The sequence below is a fragment of the Typha latifolia genome, chromosome 1 (assembly GCF_019914945.1).
Source record: "Typha latifolia isolate L0001 chromosome 1, TyphaL0001v2, whole genome shotgun sequence".
Classification (NCBI taxonomy): domain Eukaryota; kingdom Viridiplantae; phylum Streptophyta; class Magnoliopsida; order Poales; family Typhaceae; genus Typha; species Typha latifolia.
Genome location: NC_133086.1, coordinates 2603642 through 2625947, shown reverse-complemented (window position 1 = coordinate 2625947; position 22306 = coordinate 2603642). Strand labels below are relative to the sequence as shown.

The window sequence follows — 22306 nt, the reverse complement described above, 5'->3', positions numbered from 1 at the left end:
ACAAGACAAAATGACAGATAAACAATGATTAACTAGACGCAGCACTGTGACCTACTTTGGTTCGATATATTTACGTCCTCTTACTCCGCCTACTGTCCTCCTGGGCCACAGATACAGACCTGATTTGAAAGGCTATTTGTTTATCTGTTAAGCAAGCTGATTCGGTAGTGTTCCATCAAACAGCCATCGATGACTTCTTTGGGCTTATTTAAATAAGTTCATATGTGCCAAGGGTGCTATCAAGTTTATCAAGTAGTAGTATATCACAATACTTCACAAGTATGCATGTCCAGACAGGATCAAACCATCAAATGAGTATCATGTTTCATTTTCGTGATCCATAATCAAGATAAGTAATCTGACCTGGATTTAGAGTGTTGCAAGATGTAGACAAATGGAAATATATGTGTGGACTTGGGCATTGTATGCGTGACAGGCAGCTCTTTAGACAATTGGACTATAATCCATTCCTATATCTGACGGACATCTAAAGCCTTGTATACATCTTGAACAAGTGTGAAGTAGATCTGACGTACTTTACATCATTCTCGAGCAAATTAAAACTTGCAGCCCCATATCAGAACGAATCGAGTGAATTAAATTCAGTCCATGCCTCCTGCAAGAACAGAAAATTATTGATCATGAGGTTCAAATACATATTTAACTTGACAAGTACGAACTAGTAACTGCTAGATGAGAAACTAAACTTGGCTACTTTCACAGCTTACATAATCTAAAGCCCAATAATGATTCATAAGACAACAGTAATCATTCAACCTTTTGAACACCTGCTAAACAAGCTATGCAAGAGTGGCGGCGCCCTTGATACAAAGCGAAATAGGGGTCCTTGGTTATCCCTGCTCATTTTTATATTACTTAAACTGGAACCAACTACTCTCTGATTTGTCATGAGATTACATGACTAAAAACTCGCTATGCAAGGAGCTGTTAAACCTTACCTTTTTTCTCTTAAATCGAGCTGTGGTCTCTTATCAATGTCTCATTCCCTTCATCTTGTGCGACAATGTTTAGTCTACCTCCCCCCGCCCCCCCCCCCCTCCCTCTCTCTCTCTCTCTATATATATATATATATATATACATATACATATACATATACACACACATATTCTTTCTCATCTTCCCTGGATGTTTTGATTGCACATCCCCCCAGTCCATGAGCAGTGATGACCTGAAAACCATTTTAAAAATATTTCTGACAATCCCTAAAATCATAAGGTGAACCAGATGGCTTGGCCCAGTAAGCTGGTTGAACAAAAAGATGGCATTTAGTAAAGTTTTACTTCTTTTGCCACAGTAAACTTCCATGGTGAAAAGTTGAATGATCTTACAGTATGAGATAGGCCGTTCAGTACGTGTGGAATGATAAAAGTGAAAATGGAATTTCCATTCCTAAATATCATTGATTAGCAACTAAGATTTACCTTCAAACTCATTCTTACTTTACAAGATAGAAACTAATTGCCATTTTCAAATTTCATTTCCCACACATCACATAGAAAGGCTAAGTATAAACTACAGAGATGTATGATGCATATCTTATTAGTAAATTTCCAAGATCAAAGTTAATAATGTCCACATAAAAAAAATAGCAATAAGCTTGCAATATGACTCAAGTACCTGTAAAATGTCAAAAACTTTTTCTGCAATGTACTTTTGATGCATGGCAGCACCCCTCTGCTGGAGCTTATCTGGATGAAGACAAAGCAGTGCCTTCTGGTAAGCTCTCTTCACAGATGCTCCTTCAATAATATTAACAAGTGGAACTGGTTTCCATCCACTCTCGGGCCAAAGAATCTAGAAAGTAAGAAAAAAAAATTATAGTACTTAATTAAGAGTTTTTTAATTTTAAAATTGATGAATCGGAACAGATTGTTCAGAAATTCAATAAGGGTAACATTTACTCGAATTATGTATTTACACTCTACATGTGAACTAACCTTTTGAGCTGTCTATGATGTTTAGTTCAAGGCATTTTAATGAAAAGATTAAGAAAAGTCGATCTATAACATATCGGAAGCTAGGTTTGAGTTTAGGGTTAGTCCCAGAACTCGATTAGGGGCTCTAACTACATTGAATAACTAAACACTACTTCAAAATTTAAATTTTTCTGAAATTATAATATTACCTCCGAAATAACTTGCATTTATATTTTTACAAATTTAATAATAGCATTTTTGTACTATTTGCATTACACATACTCAAATTTTCTTAAAAAATAATATTTTTTTTTATATCACATCAAAGTGATAATGGCACCTCTATTTTATATCATATCTCGTATATCTTTAATTTTCCTCCAAAATAAATATATTTCTCTTTAAAAAAAATTTAAAACTTACTAAGTCCGTAATAACTATAATATGGTTACGGGCTTGCGAGCTTGCAATAATTTACTTTTTTTAAAATAAAGTTTGCAATACCAAAAATATATTAAAAATATTAAAAAGATAATGTAAACCATGCGGTCTTATAACAAGAAAAATAAAATAGTAATGTTAAGTTATTATTTTCAAAAACAATAGTAACCTTACATTATTTCAGAAAAATAAAAAAGAATATGTAAGCCCGCTTGTGAACAAGCGCCATTGCTCTTGTGGGCTTACGTGCTTGTAAGCCCACAAGCGTCATTGTGCTTGTCGGCTTACAAGCACGTAAGCCCGCAAGTCCACAATGAAAAGCTCTTTTTGATAAAAATGAATATTTTTAAAATTTATCATCAAAGTTAGAGGACATTTTGGCCCATTAATTTTATATATCACCTATTTTCCACTAAAACTGACACATTTTTCACTTTTTCACATTACACAAAGATAATAATTACATTTTAGTCTATTTTACAACCAAAAACTATATTTTCTTAGCCTTGTTAGAGGTACTTAAACTATGACCCAAAAATGGATCCAGTTAGCCACGTTCTAATAGACTCTAAATGACTAATCAACACCATATTTTGCTATTTTTCTTCTACTTTTCACGTTTGTCTCCCTAATATTGTAATACTTCTCTTTCCTTGCCATACAATTTTTCCATGACACAAGTCTTTGTTACCTCCTCTCCTGCCCCGAACCTTCCCTCCAACTCCATCAAGACTTTCCAAACTACCTCCATCCACTATCCAATTTATGATATTTGATACAACCTGCCCGAGCTACTTGAAAATTTCTGCTCTAAAGCAGATGATGTGAAGAGGTGAGCGGAAAAGAAAGCTGAGTTTAACTGCTCCATAGCAGATTGCTATAAATCTAATTTTCAAATAGCATCAATGTGGCTGGTGGCCGGCTTATAAATACATGCATAGCATTAAGGCTTGGAAGACAATAATAAATTGTTGTCATCTTGAATCACTTTCAGATAGTAGTAGCAACAATATATGATCTACAATTCTACATAATGACTCAGTTGAAATATGATCTAGCAATGACTATGGCAGACCATGCCAGAAAGCTTCCCAAACTAACCCAAGTATTGAATCAGAAAAAAACAATCTAACAAGTTAATAACACAGAGACAGGGATGAAGCTCAGTCAAAATGCATGTTAAGTAAACCATTTCCCTGCGAGAACATTGCTTTACATTATGCAGTCACTTAGTGGGCTCTCTATGCCTGAGGGAAGATAATACCTACAATAAATATCCAGCATTATCCCTGTAGTAGCAAAGTATAAGGATGAACGAAAATGATAACACACTGTTCATCTTCACCTTGCTAAAAATTGTAACAGAGTGCAAACAGATGAGAAACACCACTTCTATTGTTTTCCAAAAAAGAAATTGAGAATTAGCCCTTATTAGTTGGCTGCAAATCTCATACTCACATGTTGAAGAGTTGATAGCAGTGATCTAATATTTCCTTCTTTTCCTTTTGACCACTCTCGTATTTTAGAATCAGATATCTGATTTGCAGCAACCAAAAGAAAAATTAGGAAAAAAACATGTAAATGCTAGTTGATTTGAATCCAATTTTGCAACCTACTTTGATTTGATCTTTCTGCATATCCTTTTGCATAGGTTGATCCTGATCATCAGATAATTGTTCAACCTGGTATTTGAAGTAGCAAAGAAGCAAAAAACAAAAACAAAATCTTCAGGTAAAAACATTCATCACATAACAACAAAACTTCTTTTTATATGGTATAACTATGAAGCAGTATGACTATCAAATTTGCAGTAGTCTGCCAGAACTCTCTCTCTCTCTCTCTCTCTCGGGCGGGCTAGGGCACCCGACGAAGTGATGGCGAGTGGCGATCGGTAAGTGGTGAGCAATGGCGACGGCAACTGCAAAAGCGAAGGTGAGTATCCCTTACCTTTTTCTCTCATTCTCTTACGACACGACCGACAAATGCCGTGACACGTGTTGCGCCGTGTTGTGCCGACCACTGGCACGGTCCGTGCCTGTGGCACGACCATCGTTGGTTTAATCTATATGCATGCCACCTATCTATAAGAAAATATTAAAAGGCAGCATTGGAGAAGCGAGAAATAAGTTCTAACACTACTAAATTCATAATGAGGATAATCCCACTATTGTCGCTGACCCTTGCCAGGAGAGGTAGCAGCTCCTCATTATGCCCTGTTCAAGGTCTGTAGAAAAAATCATGCTACCGGTAGCGACTGAAGTGTATTATGCTGATTTATGTTGAACTTCCGTGACTCAATTAAATTAGCACAGTTTCAAATATAGGGCAATTGATGAAAAACTCAGTCGCTAAATCCAGGTGGAAAATTTGTCCGCCTGAAGTAAACATGGCTCCAATTGCTAAGATGACAAACATCACAATCTTCGACTTAGAGGTGCAATTGGCACTGAAATGCAGACCACTAAGTCCAATGACAAGAAACCCTTCTCTCAATGAAATAGAAATAGTCACCACTGGTAGCACGTGAATTATACATAGATTAGTGAATTTGGTCCTTTAATCCATAAAAAGACATCGACGTCAGAATGAACTAATATATCCAGAAGGCAGGAACACTGAAGGTAGAATTCTCACATTCAAGGCTTGGGATTACCTAATTTGTAGAATGACAATAAAATCCCTAAGTTGAAGGAATTCTATTAAGCCCATGAAGGGTCCACTGGTTATCAAGGAAAAATAAGATTATTTTTATAGCAATTTCAAGATTAGGCAATCCATGCAATTGACATGCATCTGTTATCTGCTTTCATATGCTTTTCATTAGCAATTTTATAGTGATGTATAAATCAACATAGAGGAAAAGTTAAACATACCAGGCATTCCTCAAGATCTTCAAAATGAGATTCCTCAGCATCTACTGCATCGACTACTAAAGAATCCAAAATTTCAGAAGTTAGACTACAAGAAGCTTACACATGAATTTACTAATGGAAATAGCATAAACACTTATATTACAGGAAGATATCAAAAAATAAAATAAGATCAGTAGCTTCTATGTCTGATTCTTTGCTCAGATGTAAGAGTTCCTCGGGTTTTTATTTTTCCCTAAAAGATAGATGTAACAAGAGATGAGAGCCATCCTTCTCTATTTCATGAAGTCCTACGAGGTATCAGCTCAGCAAGGAAGTCCATTATGCTTGACTCTGAAGCAGCAATAGCTTAAACCTTGCAGTAATAAATGATCTATGTACTAGAAGTTAAAATGGTGCCAAATTAGAGCTACATTCACTTACTGTTTTCCTTTGTCTCGATTTCTCTTTTATCTTCTCCAAACTTCTATCTTGACTTTTCTACTCTATGCTACCTCCACTACTGTGCAGGAAATGAATGATCAGTGGACTTTAAACTTATATTAAAACAGTGTTCCACTATCCATCAAAAGGATCTATCGAAAAACTTTACTTGAATTTACTTTATTTCTTTTCTTTTTCCAGATCCTCATACTGTAGGGTCTCAATAACAGGAGATTTCAGCAAAAAGAAGAAAAAGGATAACGAGAATGTTAGTTTTTGACTTTTTTCCTTTATATATTTCTAGCATAATAGCATTACTCAAAGAAGTTGAAACGCCATCCATTTAATGTAGCTAACATCAAATTCTTGGCGAGTTAAAACTAATTATATTTGCATTTCACGCTTATTCAGGTTTAAAAGAACTAACCAGAGCATGGTTCAAATGTTTCATTCCTTTCAGGAGAAAGGTCATTGATTCTATGGACATCATAACTCATATTAGGGAACTCTTTCTCCATCTTCTCTAGAGCTTCATTTATCTGAAATAATTAGAAGCCACTTAGGCAAACATGCTTAGTTACAACTTACAAGTAGGGTATTGATAGTATCTGATTATAATTTTCCGAGAAGATGGTGAACGTACTGGAGAAGAGATAAGTGGAAATGCACTTTTATCATTCATTTGTGTTGTTTTAACTTCCTCATTTTCCCTGAAATCAGAAGCACTAACTTGGTGTTCAACTCTGTTTTTGGTCCTACTTTTTCCTGTAGACCTTTGATCTCGAGCTTCCAGTGTGGATTTTCGCTTTGGCGAACCTTCGGTATTGAATATTCTGATAAATTCTTTTACCTTTCCCTTCACTTTGGTCCCAAGCACCTTATCTTCGGAAGGTTTTTGGGTGTCTCGCTCCTTAGGCCTAATTTCTTCCATACGAGGGATTTCCCTTCCTTCTTGCTCCTTAGATTTTATATCATCACTAGAATATTTTATTCCTCCAGAGAAACCTTCCACGTCTTCATCCTGTCTAATCATAGACTCACTTCCTATAGCCAAAAGGATGTATGAAACATGTAAGATTAACTAAATTAGAAAGATCAATCATGTTTAAGTTGTGCAAGTTGGCAATGATTTACCTAGTTTTTCAACACCATCTTTGAAAAGCTGATGAAGATTCTTCAATTTGGATTTTGTTTTGTCAGGAAAGGTAAAAAGAACTTCTTCGTTAATGTCATTGTGTGTACCTAATAAATGGGAAAAATGGACGAAAAATGTTAGGGAATATGTCATCATGCTGTACCGTGTTAGCTTAGAAATTAAGCATCAACAATAGCAATAGAAAAAATTAACTCCAGAAGACCTGATTGTTTAGTTACTTCACTTTGAAGGTACATCCTCTCAAACTCAGCTGGTTGAGTGTCTTCCACACTTGATGAATCTGAGTTATCTTTTCTTTGCATAAAGACATCATTTGGCAACTTGTAATGTTCATTTTCTGTTTGGCTTTTGGATGCTCCCGTGTTAGTAGAAATATTATCATCATCGGCAAGCAGGTCAATTGCTTGTATGACCACTTCAGGAAATCCCCTAAGTCCGCTTACCTTTTCACTTCTTTCTTTTGGAGTATAAGGTAAGATCAGTGAGACTCCTTTGCCTGCCCACTTATATATAGAGAAATGGAATTGACTGCTGTTGATGTAGCTCTCTAAGCTAGTTGCATATCTTTGAGATTGACTTTCCAAAGAACTGGCAGTATTAATAGAGTTTGGTTTATCTCCATTACGAGAAAATAACCGGGATAAAGAGCTATGGCGGAACAGGCCATGGGTATCATTTCTCAAGTCATCTTGTTCAACAACTGGCCGAGTTGGTAAATTGGACATGGAAGTATATGGTGAAGAAGGAAAACTGTATGCATCAGGAGCTCCATCCTCATTTTTATAGAGAACATGCCGAGTGGGAGAACCAAATGTTTGTTGATCTATGCCTTTGGCCAACTTCATGGAGAGGCTGGGAATATTAAAAGTTGATGTCAGAAATAGGAGCAAAGCAACTGACATAATAAAAAAATTGTATACAGTAGCAAACTGACTTAATTACCTTAATGTGTATAATAACCCAGATTAGAGCTTGTTGAGAGGCAAGAACATAAGTGAGATAGCTAAATTAATGACAAGGATATTACCTTATGCATAAATTTATTCCGAATCTTTAGTTGCATTAATTCTCTCTTTGGATGGAACAACCTGTATGGGTAAGGGTGAAATTGTGGTATGGAAGGTAGGAACTCAGATACACTACTATGTGAATTTGAGAATATGTGTAGTATTACAAGAGTATGATGGATGAAACAATTGAATTTGTTCTCTGCAAAACTTGGTACAAAATCGTTTGACAAACTTTTATGTATATCAGGATCAAGACTTGTTGGCAGCATGTACAGATTCCTTGATGTACAAATAAATCAGCAAGTTGTCATGCAGAAATCCTCATTCATGACAGACATAGACATAAGAAACGGAGGGGAAAAAAGAAAATATTCGTTACAACAATGAAACTGCAGACCTTGGAGTGTTCAAAATAATGCAAAAGATATCGAGTTTAGAAGAGTATAACTAATATTCTAGAATAAGAGGTAGCATGGTGCTGAGGCTGAGGTGGCACAATCTAATGCTTAGGAAGACTACCTTTTGAGATAAGGGGATAAATATATCAGAGATTCGCCATTCAATAAAGAGATGCCATTATATGAATCAAGTTTGAGATCACACAATTAGAGTATCTTAAGTCTCATGCTACAGACCTAACAAGATCTTCACTTTATGAAATCAAGCAAGCGTTAGACTTCCAAAGGACGAGAAATAAAAGTTAATTTCAAAAATTTCACATTTGTAGCCAAAATAACGTTTACTAACATAAGCAAATAATAAAATTAAAGCCAAAAGATATTAAAATAACAAACAACTACAGAAAAAAAAGGGGGAAAACTTGTTCTGTGCACCTCCCACAAATGACTCATACCTCGGCGGCAAATGTTGGCTCGGGCTGAGGACCCGCGAACCGGGGGACGAAGAGAAAACATCCCGATCAACCCTCTTCGGCGTCGAACACGAAGAATCGCTTCCCGGAAATATATCGCTATAGAAATCATCGCCCAGATTTCTTCTCCTAATCGGACTATTGATCTCCCCGAAGACCGGCTTCTCCCCCAAACCCGACCACTGCCGCCGAGACCCCAAGCTGTCCTTCCCAATCCCCCTCTCTCGCGACGACGGGTAGGAATCGAAAGAATCCGGATCCGCTAAGCTCCGGCGCCGCTCGTACAGGGAAGGCCGCCTCGGCGGGCCACCGAACACGTCCTGGAAATCGACATCGGAGCTCCTCTTCGAGTAGCCGATGGTGTGATCTCTCTCCAATATCTTCTCCATAGCAAGATCAAAATCGCAGCATTTGAACCATACTTATAAGAAGATCGAAAAGTTCGGATTCGCTGATCCGGAGGCGAATTGCGGTGGAGAAGAGGACAAAGCTTGGGGTTAGGATTAGAATTGGGGTTGGGCCCGGGGAATCGATACATTTGTGGACGAGGAGAGAGGAAAGAGATGGCATGGGTTGGAGAGGAAGACGAAGGGAGGAGAGGTGGGTTCAAGTACACATTATCTCGACCACAAAGTAGCCTATTATACTTTCTGATGGCGGGCGGAAGCCTTCACTTAAATCTACTTAAATTTTGCAATTAAGTATAGCCTGCACCTTTTTTTTTTTTAATTTGATAAACCATCTCATGGAAATGGCTAAACAAACCAACAATCTGAGCGTTAATAAAATCCTCATAGCTCCATCAGATGGCGACGGATGGGTCCCGCCAATTGTCTACGTGTCACATTTAGGATCACATTTGCATGGTCCTTTGAGTAGGCCCTTGTCGGGTCAAACATGCCATGGATCCACCATGCATGCATGGCATCGAGACCTGCTCCATGATGATGGCTAGTTGTGTGAACTGATGGAAGTGACTCGTGTCAGCGTGTAAAGCACGCTGACTAGGGAAGGAAATTAAAAAGAAGACTGACGTCACAAGAATATGTTCCAATTGTGGGCCCAGTCTATATCTCGTCCGTCCAATCGTATGATTCAGCTATTAACATATAGAGACATACATACTGGTCTTCTACGTAAGCTATGCATGTAAATGCCGAGCAGAGGTTTCCCGTTTGTTTGTGTGCCGTGCGGATCGGATGTGCAGAAAGCTTTTCAATTTGGTTGCTGCGTTCGAACACTAACCACTAGCTTTTAGCCTTTTACCTAAGAATAATAGTTTACATATGCAATTATGCTTGCATGGTGCAAGAGTAAGACTGCTTGGTTACACATATTAAATGTCAGTAGTATATTGTCTATTTGCGGGGCTACCCAAGCAAAATACAAAATCGAAGTAGCTTACTACAATTGAGCACCAACTTAAGTGGATCTGACTGAATGAGAGGTGATGATCCTAGACCCAAAAGGCGTGTAAGTGCGGTCTTTACAAAAGCCTAAAGGCTGGACGGATAAAGGATTCCTAAAGGATGAGACATATAGGCCAGTACACAAAAGGCTAGGGTTTAGCAAAAAAAAATACGTATGACTTTTATGACACTGATCTCCACCAAGGCTAGCTAAAATTCCCATGACAATAAAAGAGCGGCAATGATGGGAACAACATGTGTCTATAATGCAAAATTATTCTCATCATGCCTTGCTTTACTCACCATTTAGTGATCATATTCAAAGTATATCTTGTTGGGGGTTCAGCCCCCTTTGGGTTTTAGGACACGGCTCCTACACGATATGGGGAGGAAGGAAGGCTCGCTAGCTTGTGTCTCACAAAAGCAAGGGGTTGTCAGATTCTACTAGCCAAAGCCATGTAGAAAGGTGACCATCATTGCCCACTCAAGAAAAAGGCAAAGTGGCCAGACATGCATGGCATGGGTGAGGAAGCAACGTTGCTATGCTACATGCTGATGAGGTCCCCTAGCTAGCTAATGTGGTATAGTGGATACTTTGGATATGTGGTTTAGCTTTGGGCTTTGATTCACCCTCATCTTCTTCTTTTAAGAGATTTATATATATATATATATATATATATTTACATATATTGTGGCATGCATTCTTGTGGATTTAGCAAGCCAGGTCCCGTCTCTGTTGATAGGAACAACAGAATGCCTATTAAGGACCATTAAGATCGTCTAAAACTCAGGTTACACAGAATTCGTATGCATCTGGATATTTGGAAGCTAGCGATTTAATAGCAGAGGTTAGAAAATAGAATCCTGTGTCAGTAGCTTAAGCACTACCAAGGGCTCATAAAAATCCCGAAAGCAGCGGCTTCTCCTTGAAGCCTAACGAGATAAAAGAGTCCTTTTGAATCATGTCGCCCATGTCATGTGCATTGGTCACCAGATGCATGCATCCATCCGTCATCCCACGCACCAACGTACGTCTACCATATAATCCTCCGCGTGGTAACTGCAGAAACCCCCCCTACTCCTCTTAATTAAGAAACCGGACAAAGAAGAGACCAGAAGGCAGAAGGAGATCAAGGAGAGGGAGAGAGGGAGAGAGAGAGAAAGAGAGGTGAGAGTCCAAGAAAGGCTCATGAAGTCTTTTAAATCACTCACAACCACTGATCAATTCTACTACGAGCCGACCTCCGTCCTCGATCCCAACCTGACATCCAGCCCGGCCTCCGCCGTAACCGCCACCACCACCACCCCCCCTAACCTCCATCCCCTCCCCCACCACCACCACCTCCTCCCTGCACCTCCACCAACCGACGATTGGGACCCAGTCGCCTGGCTTCTCTCCGACAGGGACGACGCCGACCTCCTCAGGCCCCCTCTCATCCCGCAGTCGTTCGATCCTAACACCCAATTCTTCAACCCCTTAGACGACTTGTTAGTCTCCAATTCTTCTCCTCCCTTTGATCGCAATCATCTCGATTTGCTCCTCCAAGCTGCTACTTATACTGAGTGCGGAGATTTCGCCTCTGCTCAGGGGATATTGGCGCGGCTCAATTATTATCTCCAGAGCCCCTCGGGAAATCCGATACAACGCGCCGCCTTTCACTTTAAGGAAGCTCTTTTATCTCTGCTTCCTCATAATCCCTCGGTTTCGGAGCCGCCCCTCTCCGCCGCTCAAATCGTCCGACGTATTGGAGCCCACAAGGCCTTCTCCGACCTCTCCCTCATCCCCCAGTTCGCCAGTTTCACCGCTAACCAGACACTTCTAGAAGCATTCGACGCCGCCGGAGCTGCCGCCTCCGTCCACGTCATCGACTTCGACCTCGGCCTCGGCGGCCAGTGGTCGTCCTTCTTCCAAGAGCTCGCCGCCCGAAGCCGCACCACCCGACGCCCGTCGCCGGCCATCCGCCTCACAGCCGTCGTTCCCGACGAATCTGGGGGCCCCGAGGCAGCGCTCGCAGCTGAAAACCTCCGGGACTTCGCCCGCGGGCTCGGCCTCCGACTCGCTGTCGACCTCGTCCTTGCCGCTTCGCTCTCCTCACTCCGCCTTGCTGCCGGAGAGCCCGTCGCGGTCGTGCTATCTCCAGCGATCTTCCGATCCCTAGGCGGCGCTCCGGAGTCGTCCGCTGCGCTCCTCCGCTTCGTCCGCAGGGCATCGCCGCGTGCCGTCGTATTCGTCGATGCCGATGGCGGTGGAGGCGGAGGAAATTCTCTGCGCCAGAGCGTCGCCGACGGGGTGGACTACTATGCGGCAGTGATGGAGTCGGTAGAGGCGGCGGCGGCGGCGACCGGCGCGGGGGACGAACCGGTCCGGCGAGTCGAGAGGGGAGTGGCCCGGCCTAGGGTTTTCGGATCGGTTTGTTCATGGTGGACCCGATCCAACTCGAAGCCATGGGCAGAGTTGCTATCGGATTCCGGATTCGCCAGTATGGCGTTCAGCGAGTTCGCCGAGTCGCAGGCCGAATGGCTCGTGCAGCGTGCCCCGTCGGAAGGATACGACGTGGCGAGGAGGGATGGGTCCTTAGTGCTGACGTGGAGGGGAAGGCAGCTGGCTGCCACGTCAGCGTGGAGGTGTTAATGGAAGTGGCCGTCGTTTTATTTTTAGTGCCCTTTGTCGTTAGTGGGTGTTTGGTAATTTGGCTTCTATTATTGTTATTGCCTCTTTTTTTTATTTAAAATATGTAGGTTGAAAGAAGAGGTGGTGGCAAGTAGCTCTCTTTAATTAATGGATGCAGTATATATTTCAATCTTTTTCACGTGAAATGATTGACAAATAAAAGCGGATGAAACAAAGCGGTCATTAACATTGTACATAGCTTATTTTGTCTACTTTTAAGAGTTCTTTTCTACTATTTTAAACCTGCAGTTAATTTTTTTTATTTATTTACGCGTCTAACTTACTTTAAATTTTATAAATAAAATTAGGTACATGTTATCGTGTTGACTTACCAATATAAATTATTAAATAAAAAATGATTTATATAGAAATTTATTCTTAAAGACTTACCAAAAATTTCTTAGATTTTTAATTTCTAAGTAAGTCCCTATTCAACATGTGACTTATATATTTACAAAATACATATTTTCATATTTAAATATTTTTCTTAAAAAAAATTATAAATCAATCACCATGATTTCAAAATGTTACGGAGACCAAAATAGAAAGCAACTTAGGAGGAAACCTCTATCTTAGATGCAACTATAGTCTATGGATCTATTCTATTAAATAATTATAGCTTTACGAAAAATATAGTTAATTTTATAATTCTAAGAATTACAAGATAAAACTTTAATATCATCAGCAATAGAGTCCACAATCCACGATGTAGGACAAATATTATTAAAAATGTTGACCAACATTAAAGAGTCCAACTTCAAATAGATATTTGGAAGTTTTGATCTTCTAAAAGAGCTTAAGCATAGCCATCACCTCCGCAGCCAGCAGAGAACTAAAAGTACCACACCGAAGTCCGAACACATGCGAGGACTCCCAAAATATTTAAGTTTTGAAATATAATGAACATGTAAATTTTTTTTGACAGGACTAGTTTGGTAAAAAGAAAAAAAGAAATATTAACATGTGATGTCTCATGTCTTTCAAGAAGGTGCGGAGGTGTGGGCCGTGGTACAATAGTTTCACGAACCGTGATTAATTAATTAATAAACTCCAAGAAGATTCAGATGGTTGGGAGAAAGAAAACGTAAATGGTTTTTACAATCCCTTGGTCATCAGCCCGGCCCACTTTAGAAGCCCACGTTACTCTTGTCGTCACTCTCGATACGCTCGAGGAGTTCTCACCGTCTCGCATCAAAAGTCGTGCTCGGAGTAGGATAAGAATCCAGGTCCTGCCTCCGTCCGCATCCGAAGACGTGGTGCCAATCCGCGTATTGACCTACAACCGCATTCACGTCTCCAGTCGCCATCCCCATGCCACGTGGGGTCCATGCGCGTGGGCCTCTCCGACCACCCCACGTCGCAGGGCTGCCTCGGAGTTCTTGCCACCTCCCTCTCCATATTTAGAAACCTCACTCCTTCTATCTCAAGAGTGCAAGGAGTGGGATCGATCTGGCCGTCTGGGGGAGCGAAATGGCTATGAAGGCTTTCGTTTTGGTGTTACTTTTGTTTCTATGGGAGCTCTCGGTCGTGAATTCCGAGGAGGCCCCCAGCTTTGGTCCTCTTGTGGTGGCCAAAGAGAGCAGGAGGATCATGGTGAACACTGAATCCGGGATGATCGCAGCCGTTGATGTGCAGGATGGGACTAGGGGTGCTTATCACCTACAGTTCATTACCATGGAGCCCAGCTCCTTGTTTCTCCCTGTGCTTCTCCACACCGACATGGTTTTTTTTGTGCACACAGGTATGCATAAGCGTCAGTGCATGATGCCACTGTTAATCAGCTAGTGAAAATGCAGGGTGTTATATGCAAGTTTCAATCAACTTGTTAATTAAATTTTGTCGCAGGAAGGGGCAGGGTGAGCTATGCTGGAAGAGATTCCAAAGAATCCACCAAATCTATCGATGTGGAGCGTGGGGATGTTTATAGACTGGAGCAGGGCGCAGTCTTTTATGTACAAAGCTACCCTTCTCAAACGAGAGAGAAGCTTAGGATTCATGCTATCTTCACCACAGTTGACCGGGAGAATCTCTTGGTATACTCTTCTTTCGCTGCTATTATAGTCATTGCTTCCCCCAAGTTCTTGCCTTTGATTGGTTGTTTTTGACACTTCGTGGACCAAATTGACAATTGGCATGCATGCAGGAGCCATCGTTTGGACCTTATTCAAATATCACTGACTTAGTGCGGGGTTTCGATGAAAGAGTTCTCCAGATGGGTTTTGGGGTAAGTGGCAGAGTTATTTAACATTGTATGGATAGCGGTGGCAGAGTTAAAAGTAAGTTCTTCTCTTTTATCGCTAAAAGGTTTCTGAAGAAGTTATACGAGACATCAAAGGGGGTGAGAGGACTCCATCTATCCTACCTTACACTCGTGGGAACGAGACAGAGAAGCCAAATTGGAAAGAAGGGGTACTTGAAGCTCTAATTGGGGTTAGAGATCCAACTTACTTCATGAACAAGAAGAAGAAGACTAAAGCTAGGACATTCAACTTCTACAGCAGCAAGCCAGACGAGGAGAACTGCTATGGATGGAGTACTGCAGTGACCCATAAAGACCTCCATGCCTTAAAGGGCTCCAACATTGGGGTGTTCATGGTGAATCTAACCACAGTAAGTCATAGGTTTGCAATTACATTTGGCCTCCTGAACAACTCTTTATTCTTGAATTGGATTGAAAAATACTTTTATATCTCTACATGTAAAGGGTTCTATGATGGCGCCTCATTGGAACCCAAAAGCCACCGAGATTGCCATAGTGGTCCGAGGGCAGGGCATGGTTCAAGTTGTTTGTCCCACAGACCCATCTGGGCAAAGGAGTGGCACTTACAAATGCGAAAATTCATTGTTTAGATTGAAGGAAGGAGATGTCTTTGTTGTGCCAAAGTACCATCCCATGGCTCAGATATCCTTCAACAATGACTCCTTTGTGTTTATGGGATTTAGCACCAATGTGGGTAAGAACCATCCTCAATTCTTGGCAGGGAGTAGGTCAGTGCTTCAAGTCATTGACAGGGAGATCTTGGCAATATCCTTCAATGCTGCAAACACCACAGTGGAGGGGATATTAGCTTCTCAGAATGAGGCTATAATCTTGGGTTGTACCTCATGTGCTGAAGAGTTGGAGAGTAAGATGGAGGAGGAGATTCAGAGACAGAGGCAAGAAGAGGAGGCAAGGAGAAGGGAGGAGGAGGAAGCTAGAAAAAGGCAGGAGGAAGAAGAGGCCAAGAGAAAGGAGGAGGAAGAGGAAGCAAGGAGGAGAGAGGAGGAGAAGGAGGAGGAGGAAGCAAGGAGGAGACAAGAGGAAGAAGAGGCGAGGAGAAGAGAACAGGAGGAAGAAGAAGCCAGAAGAAGAGAGGAAGAGCAAAGAAGGCAAGAAGAAGAAGTTAGACAGCAGGAGGAGGAGGCAAGGAGAAGAGAGGAGGAAGAAGCTAGAAGAAGACAAGAGGAAGAAGAGGCCACCAGGAGAAGAGAACAAGAAGAAGAAGAGGCTAGAAGAGAAGAAGAGCAAAGAAGGCAAGAAGAAGAAGCTGCTAGACAGGAGGAGGAGGAGGAGGAAGAAGCTAGAAGAAGACAAGAGGAAGAAGAGGCCACCAGGAGAAGAGAACAAGAAGAAGAAGAGGCTAGAAGAGAGGAAGAGCAAAGAAGGCAAGAAGAAGAAGCGGCGGCTAGACAGGAGGAGGAAGAAGAGGCAAGGAGAAGGGAGGAGGAACAAGGGAGGGGAGAAGGAGGAGGAGGAGGGGGAGGAGAGGAAGCAACCAAAAGAGAAGAAGAAGAAGAAGAGAGAACAGAGTGGGGAGAGGCAGTAGAGATGGGAGTTCTATCAATGGGAATGCTTATTTAAGTTTTAGCAAGCGAGGTTTCTCTTTGAAAGTTGAGAATAATGGCGTATGTTGGATAGAAGTTTATGCGAGTCTCAGTAGCTCTTGTTCTAGTATATTTTGTATTCTTGTTTGTTTCCCTCTCTGTTCCCTTGGTCGTATAAAAATTTCTCCAGAAATGAAGGTCACCTTTGTTGCCGTAAATATTGAATATTCTAATAAGATGACCACTTGTTGGGCTTGGGGAAGAATAGTCGTCCAAATAGTTGTTAGCCCATTAGATCACTAGGCTGGCCTCAAACGTTCAAACTCGGCCCATATGGGTTCCATCTGATTTCAAACTCACAGTCTCGCACTCCACGGCAGATAAGAGACAATAATAGTCATCAATGGCGACGTACTATTTGAAAGCTAAAAAGACCATTCATTCTCCTTTCTCTCAGTAAAAAGGAAGCTATTATATTATTCTGCCTTTCAGTACCTTCAACGTGTATTTGTACACATCTTCACAGCTCGTCTAGTCTTTTCAATTATTTCACCTAATACATTATTTCTTTCTTCCTTTTTTTTTTATTGGTATAGATCAACAGCAAAAAAAAATTAAATCTTATTTAGTTAATTAATATGAGATCATACCACTGAGTTTAAAACTTATTAGTTATTATTATTTTTAACTGCTTATTTTTTAAAAGTAATTATGAGTACGTTATGAGAGAATTAAATTTTATGACTTATAAGTTGATAGAACCTAACTATTGAGTTTATATATAGGATTTATCCGGGGAGCCCTTGTAGAATTTATGTAGCAAATTCTTGATACAAAGCATCCGCCGCCCTTTGTTGTTAGTCTAAAGTTTGATGACCATCGTGTTCAAACTTTCACTAAATCCCTAGACATCGACGTCTTTTAAACTGTAATAAAGAATAAGTAACATGGAATAAGGATAGAGATGGGGATAGCATTTGGCACCGTTAGCTGTGCCAATTAAGGAGCTTCGTCCTTGCTTTCTGTGCCTTGGCAACGTGTAACGTGTCGAATAACTCCTCTTCCTTCCTCTATCTTATCCTCCTCATCCATACATTAATTTTGCCGAGTACCCTCAAATTAAACACCCCACCCCCCTCAAATTTCAAACACCACCTTATATTTTAGTAATTTTGCTTCTCTTTTAATTATAATATCACAGGAACGTAGGGGATTATTTTTTTCTCCAAAAGAAAGAAAAAAGAGTCCCTCTGCATCACTGCTCCCCCAAGTAAATGCATTGGTTTGACGAGTCGGGGAGGGGATTAATAGTTTGCATGAGTTTTCGATGGATAGCGTGCAGCATGACACGAGTAATCATGGCCACCCTGTTCAACAGTGACGTGTCCCAGGTGCAACAGAAATTACTTAATGGCATGCACTGTTGGCAAACACCCAGGCCTCTCTGCCTGACACGCTGGACCACTCGGTGGTCCCATCCTTATAAGAGTAGTTGATTTCTATTAATTCCATCAGTCGGTGGTTAATACATCTGTGAGAATATTAATTTAACTTGGGCCTCCATTAAACTCTACAGCAGATTGAATTAGTGGGACTGTAGAGGAGATTTTCTATCTTTCCTTCTTTCTTTCTCTGGTGGGTTCAATGTCAACCTAAAGCCTACAACAAGATGTTGTTGAAGCTTTTTCTACTGATCTGGTCTAGAGATTAATTTGGAGGCATAGACTATACTTGTCCTGTAATATTATCCATGTATATCTTATATCATGCTTTATTTAAATAAGAATCTTAAAAGTTATAGCACTCTGTACTTCCCCACAGGAAAGAAGAAAATCAACTTGAAAATAGTGTCAAGAACGATCAGGACAAAACAGAGAAACTCCTATTGAGATCGATCAATTATGGAGGTATTCAGACACTTTACTTCAAACACTACCTAGGACAGGTAGCAAAATCCTAGGATCCACATCTTACTACCAACTCCTGCAGTAGCAAACACATTTTAAATATTAGGGGACAAAGGTTAATTTCTCTTGAACAAACCTTAAACTTTCTCCGGCGAGTTGCAAATGATACCAGTGGACAGTTCCTCACTTCTCTGGAGTAGCACTTTTTAGTAGTGAACCACTACACAACCCTAGTGCTCCATACTGTGCCATCACAAGGCAATAAGGTAAAAAGAGGAATCAAACATAGCAACTTTGCAAGTCATGGGTCAGTATCAAAACCAGAATTTGTGCTATAAGACCAAACTACAAAGAATAACCCAAAGCCACTAGAAGTCGAACGCACCATGAGAAGCATAAACGAACGGTTTCTCTTTTAGCAATTGTAGAGAAGAAAAGCTTTACCTTGTTGTCCTCCTTATCTCAAATCGTGTCCATAACGGAAGAACCCAAAATTTGTATGAACTTATCTACTGCAACATATTATAAATTAAGACAAAAGGGGACTTAAAGAAGCCAAAATTAAACAAAAACAAAGAGCCCAAAAAGAACCAAGTCTAACCTCTCATCTCTTTTTTTTAGCGAGAAAGAAAAAAAAAAGAACTTAAATGGAACAAAAGAGAAACTTCCACTTTACAACATCCTTCCTGAACAACTCTCATTGCCCTACTGCTGTGATCTCCATAGCTGCAAGAAAAACAAAGCTCAACAGAGTCCAACAGCATTAGGCTACAGAAACGCCGGCCTATTGGGCTTCCTCTCTGCCCCCTCCCACGCCTTCCGCGGTGAACTCCCAGTCCCGAAAGGCCCAGCATTCACAGCTCCGGGTCCCGCTCCGGGGCCGCCCATATCGATTCCTCCACCAATTGAGGTGATCAATGCCGAGAGGCCACCGGTGGCCGAGGCCCCGACTGGCCCCATTCCTAGACCAAGAAAATCCAAAGTGGCCGGTTTCGGCACAAAGATCGAAGAAGGACCCATCATCAAGTCTGGAAGTCCTGCAGCGCCGCTGCTACCATACGGTAAACCGAGACCGAGCCCGGCTGATAGAATCGGGGCCTGTTCCGGCTCCAGTTGGTGGTGCCATTGCTGCATGTTGTTATCTTGGATGCTCTCCTGGTGTTGCCCTGAAGAACAAGAGGGAGTGGCCAGCCCAAAGCCTCGAAGGAAGGAAGAACTCGAAGAGGTGACCCCCATTTGAGAAGCCTTCTGGAGAAGGGCAGTCGCAGAGAGATGCGGCGACGGAGGCGGGGGAGCGAATTGGTGGCGATCGGCTGCGGGCTGCAGAAACAGTGAATTGGGCCCATTGGTGGAGAGGCAGAGAGAAGGAGGCTCGACGCCAAGGGTCCGACTAGTCCGCCCCATGGCTCCGATGAGGTCGGAGAAAGTGGTGCTCTGCGATGCAACTCCGGGGGCCGACGCTGTGGCGAAGAGGCTGGCAAAAAGGCTGGTGGTGGTGGCGGTGGTGGTGGTGGTGCTACTGCTACTTGAACTGCTATTGCTGCTACTGGTGGTGGTGGTAGTGGTGGGGTTACTGTTGTTGGTATTGCTGATTGCAATGGAAGGCGGCGGCATGTATTGAAGCAGCCCAGTTGGGTTCTCCGGCTCTGAAAGCATGGAAAGAGAGTAGAAAGTAAAGACTGCTCCTTTTATTGCATTGGGGGCCTTCAATTATTTAAAAAGAGAAGGGAAAAGAGGAGCAATGATGCTTTAGGAGGAGAAGATATCAACGACTACTATATCTTTTGCTTCATCATCTCCATCGAGGTTGCAGAGATGGAAAGCTCCGTCCGGAAATCGAAAGGAGGCAGTGGAAAGTTTTAATCAGTGGAGGCTTTTGCGCCAAAAAAAAAAAAGGCCATTCTCCTCTCTGGATCCCATCTCTCTCTTTCTCCACCTTATTCTAATGGATTCACATGTGTGGGAGAGAGAAAGAGAGCTTCTTGGACAGAAGGTCTAGCCATTACAAGACAAAAGACGTAAACAACAATCTCTACATATCCCGTTTTTTATTGTCTCGATCGCCACAGATCCGACATAACCATACGGAAAGCTCTCCAAACTCCCCACTTCTTCTCCTATCTCCCACCCCCTTCCGAACTAATTAATTACTCTAATAAGTCCAAAATTAATCATTAAGTAATATAATCCAAGATAGCACCAAAAAGACCCACCTTCCTGCGGCAAAGCGGTTGCCACGGCAGCAGGGACCGGCGGCGGCGGCGGTGGTTTACCTTCCTCCGGAGGCGGAATTGGAGGCGGCGCTGCCGGAGGTGCTGCCTGGTTCTTAGCGCTTTCCTCCGCCAAGGCGTCGCAGAAAGCACGGTGAGTGATGAAGCTATCTCTCCTACAAGAACCGAACAAAAACCCCGACACCGAAGGATTTAACATTCGAGGACAACAATTGAAGATAAATCACGCAACAAAGGTACCTGGAGAAGAGGGTTCCACAATCGCAGCGGTACTCCCGAGTGCCGCAAGTCTTGGAGTGCGCCTTCCAATCGGACTGGACCGCGTACTTCTTCGAGCACTTGTCGCACTTCCACTTCTTCTCGCCGTGCTTGCGGCAGAAGTGTTTCTTGATCCCGGTGAGATCGCCGAGCGCTCGAGAGGGCTCGTGGTGGACGCAGCTCGGCTCCGGGCAAACGTACACCCTCTTCCTCACCTCCTTCCCCGTCCTTTGCCTCAGCTTCCACGGCAAGTTATGCCCCCTCCTATGAAGCTGGAGATTTTGGTCTCTTTGGAACCCCTTGTTACAGATCTCGCACACAAATCGATTGGTCGCCATCAAAGTCTTCGGCGACAAAGCGATCACCTCCGCATCCGGATCTGAAGCCAATATATACCTTTTTTAAACACCATTTTCAATCGATATCATCTACTTTCCTCATCTTTTTCTTTTTTAAAACTTTACCTGGCATCCCGGGGAGGTTTCGCTTCTTCTTCGGAGTAGGAACCGGCGGCGCCGCCGCCGGTTGACCGGAGGATGAGACGCTCGCCTCACCGGAGGCGGAGTTTGAGACCGTCATCACCGACGAATTCTCCAATTCCATCGGCATCAAATACTCCTCTTTTTCTAGTGGAATTTTAAAGGAAGGTGGAAGACGAGAGAGAGAGAGAAAGAAAGAGAGAGAGAGAGAGAGAGAGAGAGAGAGAGAGAGAGAGAGAGAGAAGCAGCTAGAAAGCTACCAGTCTCAGATCGCTGTATCCTTCAACCACCAGTCCAACTCGGCCGCTGAGGACGGCGGTCGTACGGCTCGAACCGGGATTTCCGAAATCGCCGATTCGATCGTAAAGAAGTGACAGGGTCGTAGCGTCCCGGGTTTCCGATATCTCCGATCCGGAAGTCCAGCTCAGCCGAAACGCGATCCCATCTCGACTGCGATAAATTTCTCGAGAGGAGCAGGGGGAGAGAGAGAGAGAGAGAGAAGAGAAAAAGAGAACAGGAAAGAAACAATAAGAAGTAAACTAAAGCGGTGATGGAACGAGAGGGGGGTAAGCTCACCGGGATTAAGGCCGAATAACTATCGATCTCATCCGTCCACTTGTCAACCGAGTAGCCTGTCTAGAGGACTCGGCATCTGTCCGATGGAGTCAAGATAAGTGGCGACCTTCGCCCCTTTTGTCGTTTAGCACTCGGCTCTATGCGGAAAATTATCCCAAAAATAAATCAATTAAAAAAAGGATAAAGGGCATTACCGTAATTTCATTAGGCCGTGAGAAAGTTGTTGGCTGGCCATGATCGAACACGGGATAGCTATCGATCGA

General features: G+C 42.2%; 4 protein-coding genes across 4 annotated transcripts; 2 read left to right on the top strand and 2 right to left on the bottom strand.

The window, feature by feature from the left end:
- Nucleotides 1-301: 301 nt before the first annotated feature.
- Nucleotides 302-9451, bottom strand: LOC140780515 (J domain-containing protein required for chloroplast accumulation response 1). The gene is made up of 10 exons (XM_073126130.1): nucleotides 8691-9451; nucleotides 7030-7679; nucleotides 6806-6913; nucleotides 6315-6715; nucleotides 6099-6210; nucleotides 5252-5307; nucleotides 3995-4060; nucleotides 3837-3914; nucleotides 1639-1815; nucleotides 302-616 (listed from the first exon to the last, which is right to left on the bottom strand). Exons 1-10 carry the CDS (start codon nucleotides 9095-9097, stop codon nucleotides 578-580), a joined length of 2094 nt encoding a protein of 697 aa, XP_072982231.1. The 5' UTR covers nucleotides 9098-9451; the 3' UTR covers nucleotides 302-577.
- Nucleotides 9452-11306: 1855 nt separating this feature from the next.
- On the top strand, nucleotides 11307-12749 carry LOC140797246 (scarecrow-like protein 15). The gene has a single exon (XM_073150543.1). It carries the CDS (start codon nucleotides 11307-11309, stop codon nucleotides 12747-12749), a length of 1443 nt encoding a protein of 480 aa, XP_073006644.1.
- A 1286-nt stretch (nucleotides 12750-14035) lies between these two features.
- Nucleotides 14036-16722, top strand: LOC140780516 (vicilin-like seed storage protein At4g36700). The gene is made up of 5 exons (XM_073126131.1): nucleotides 14036-14529; nucleotides 14634-14821; nucleotides 14932-15012; nucleotides 15093-15398; nucleotides 15493-16722. The coding sequence occupies exons 1-5, from the start codon at nucleotides 14259-14261 to the stop codon at nucleotides 16627-16629; spliced, it is 1983 nt and encodes a 660-aa protein (XP_072982232.1). The 5' UTR covers nucleotides 14036-14258; the 3' UTR covers nucleotides 16630-16722.
- A 2271-nt stretch (nucleotides 16723-18993) lies between these two features.
- LOC140780520 (zinc finger protein GAI-ASSOCIATED FACTOR 1-like) lies at nucleotides 18994-22029 on the bottom strand. The gene is made up of 4 exons (XM_073126138.1): nucleotides 21453-22029; nucleotides 20971-21367; nucleotides 20713-20885; nucleotides 18994-20145 (listed from the first exon to the last, which is right to left on the bottom strand). The coding sequence occupies exons 1-4, from the start codon at nucleotides 21595-21597 to the stop codon at nucleotides 19268-19270; spliced, it is 1593 nt and encodes a 530-aa protein (XP_072982239.1). The 5' UTR covers nucleotides 21598-22029; the 3' UTR covers nucleotides 18994-19267.
- Nucleotides 22030-22306: the final 277 nt, after the last annotated feature.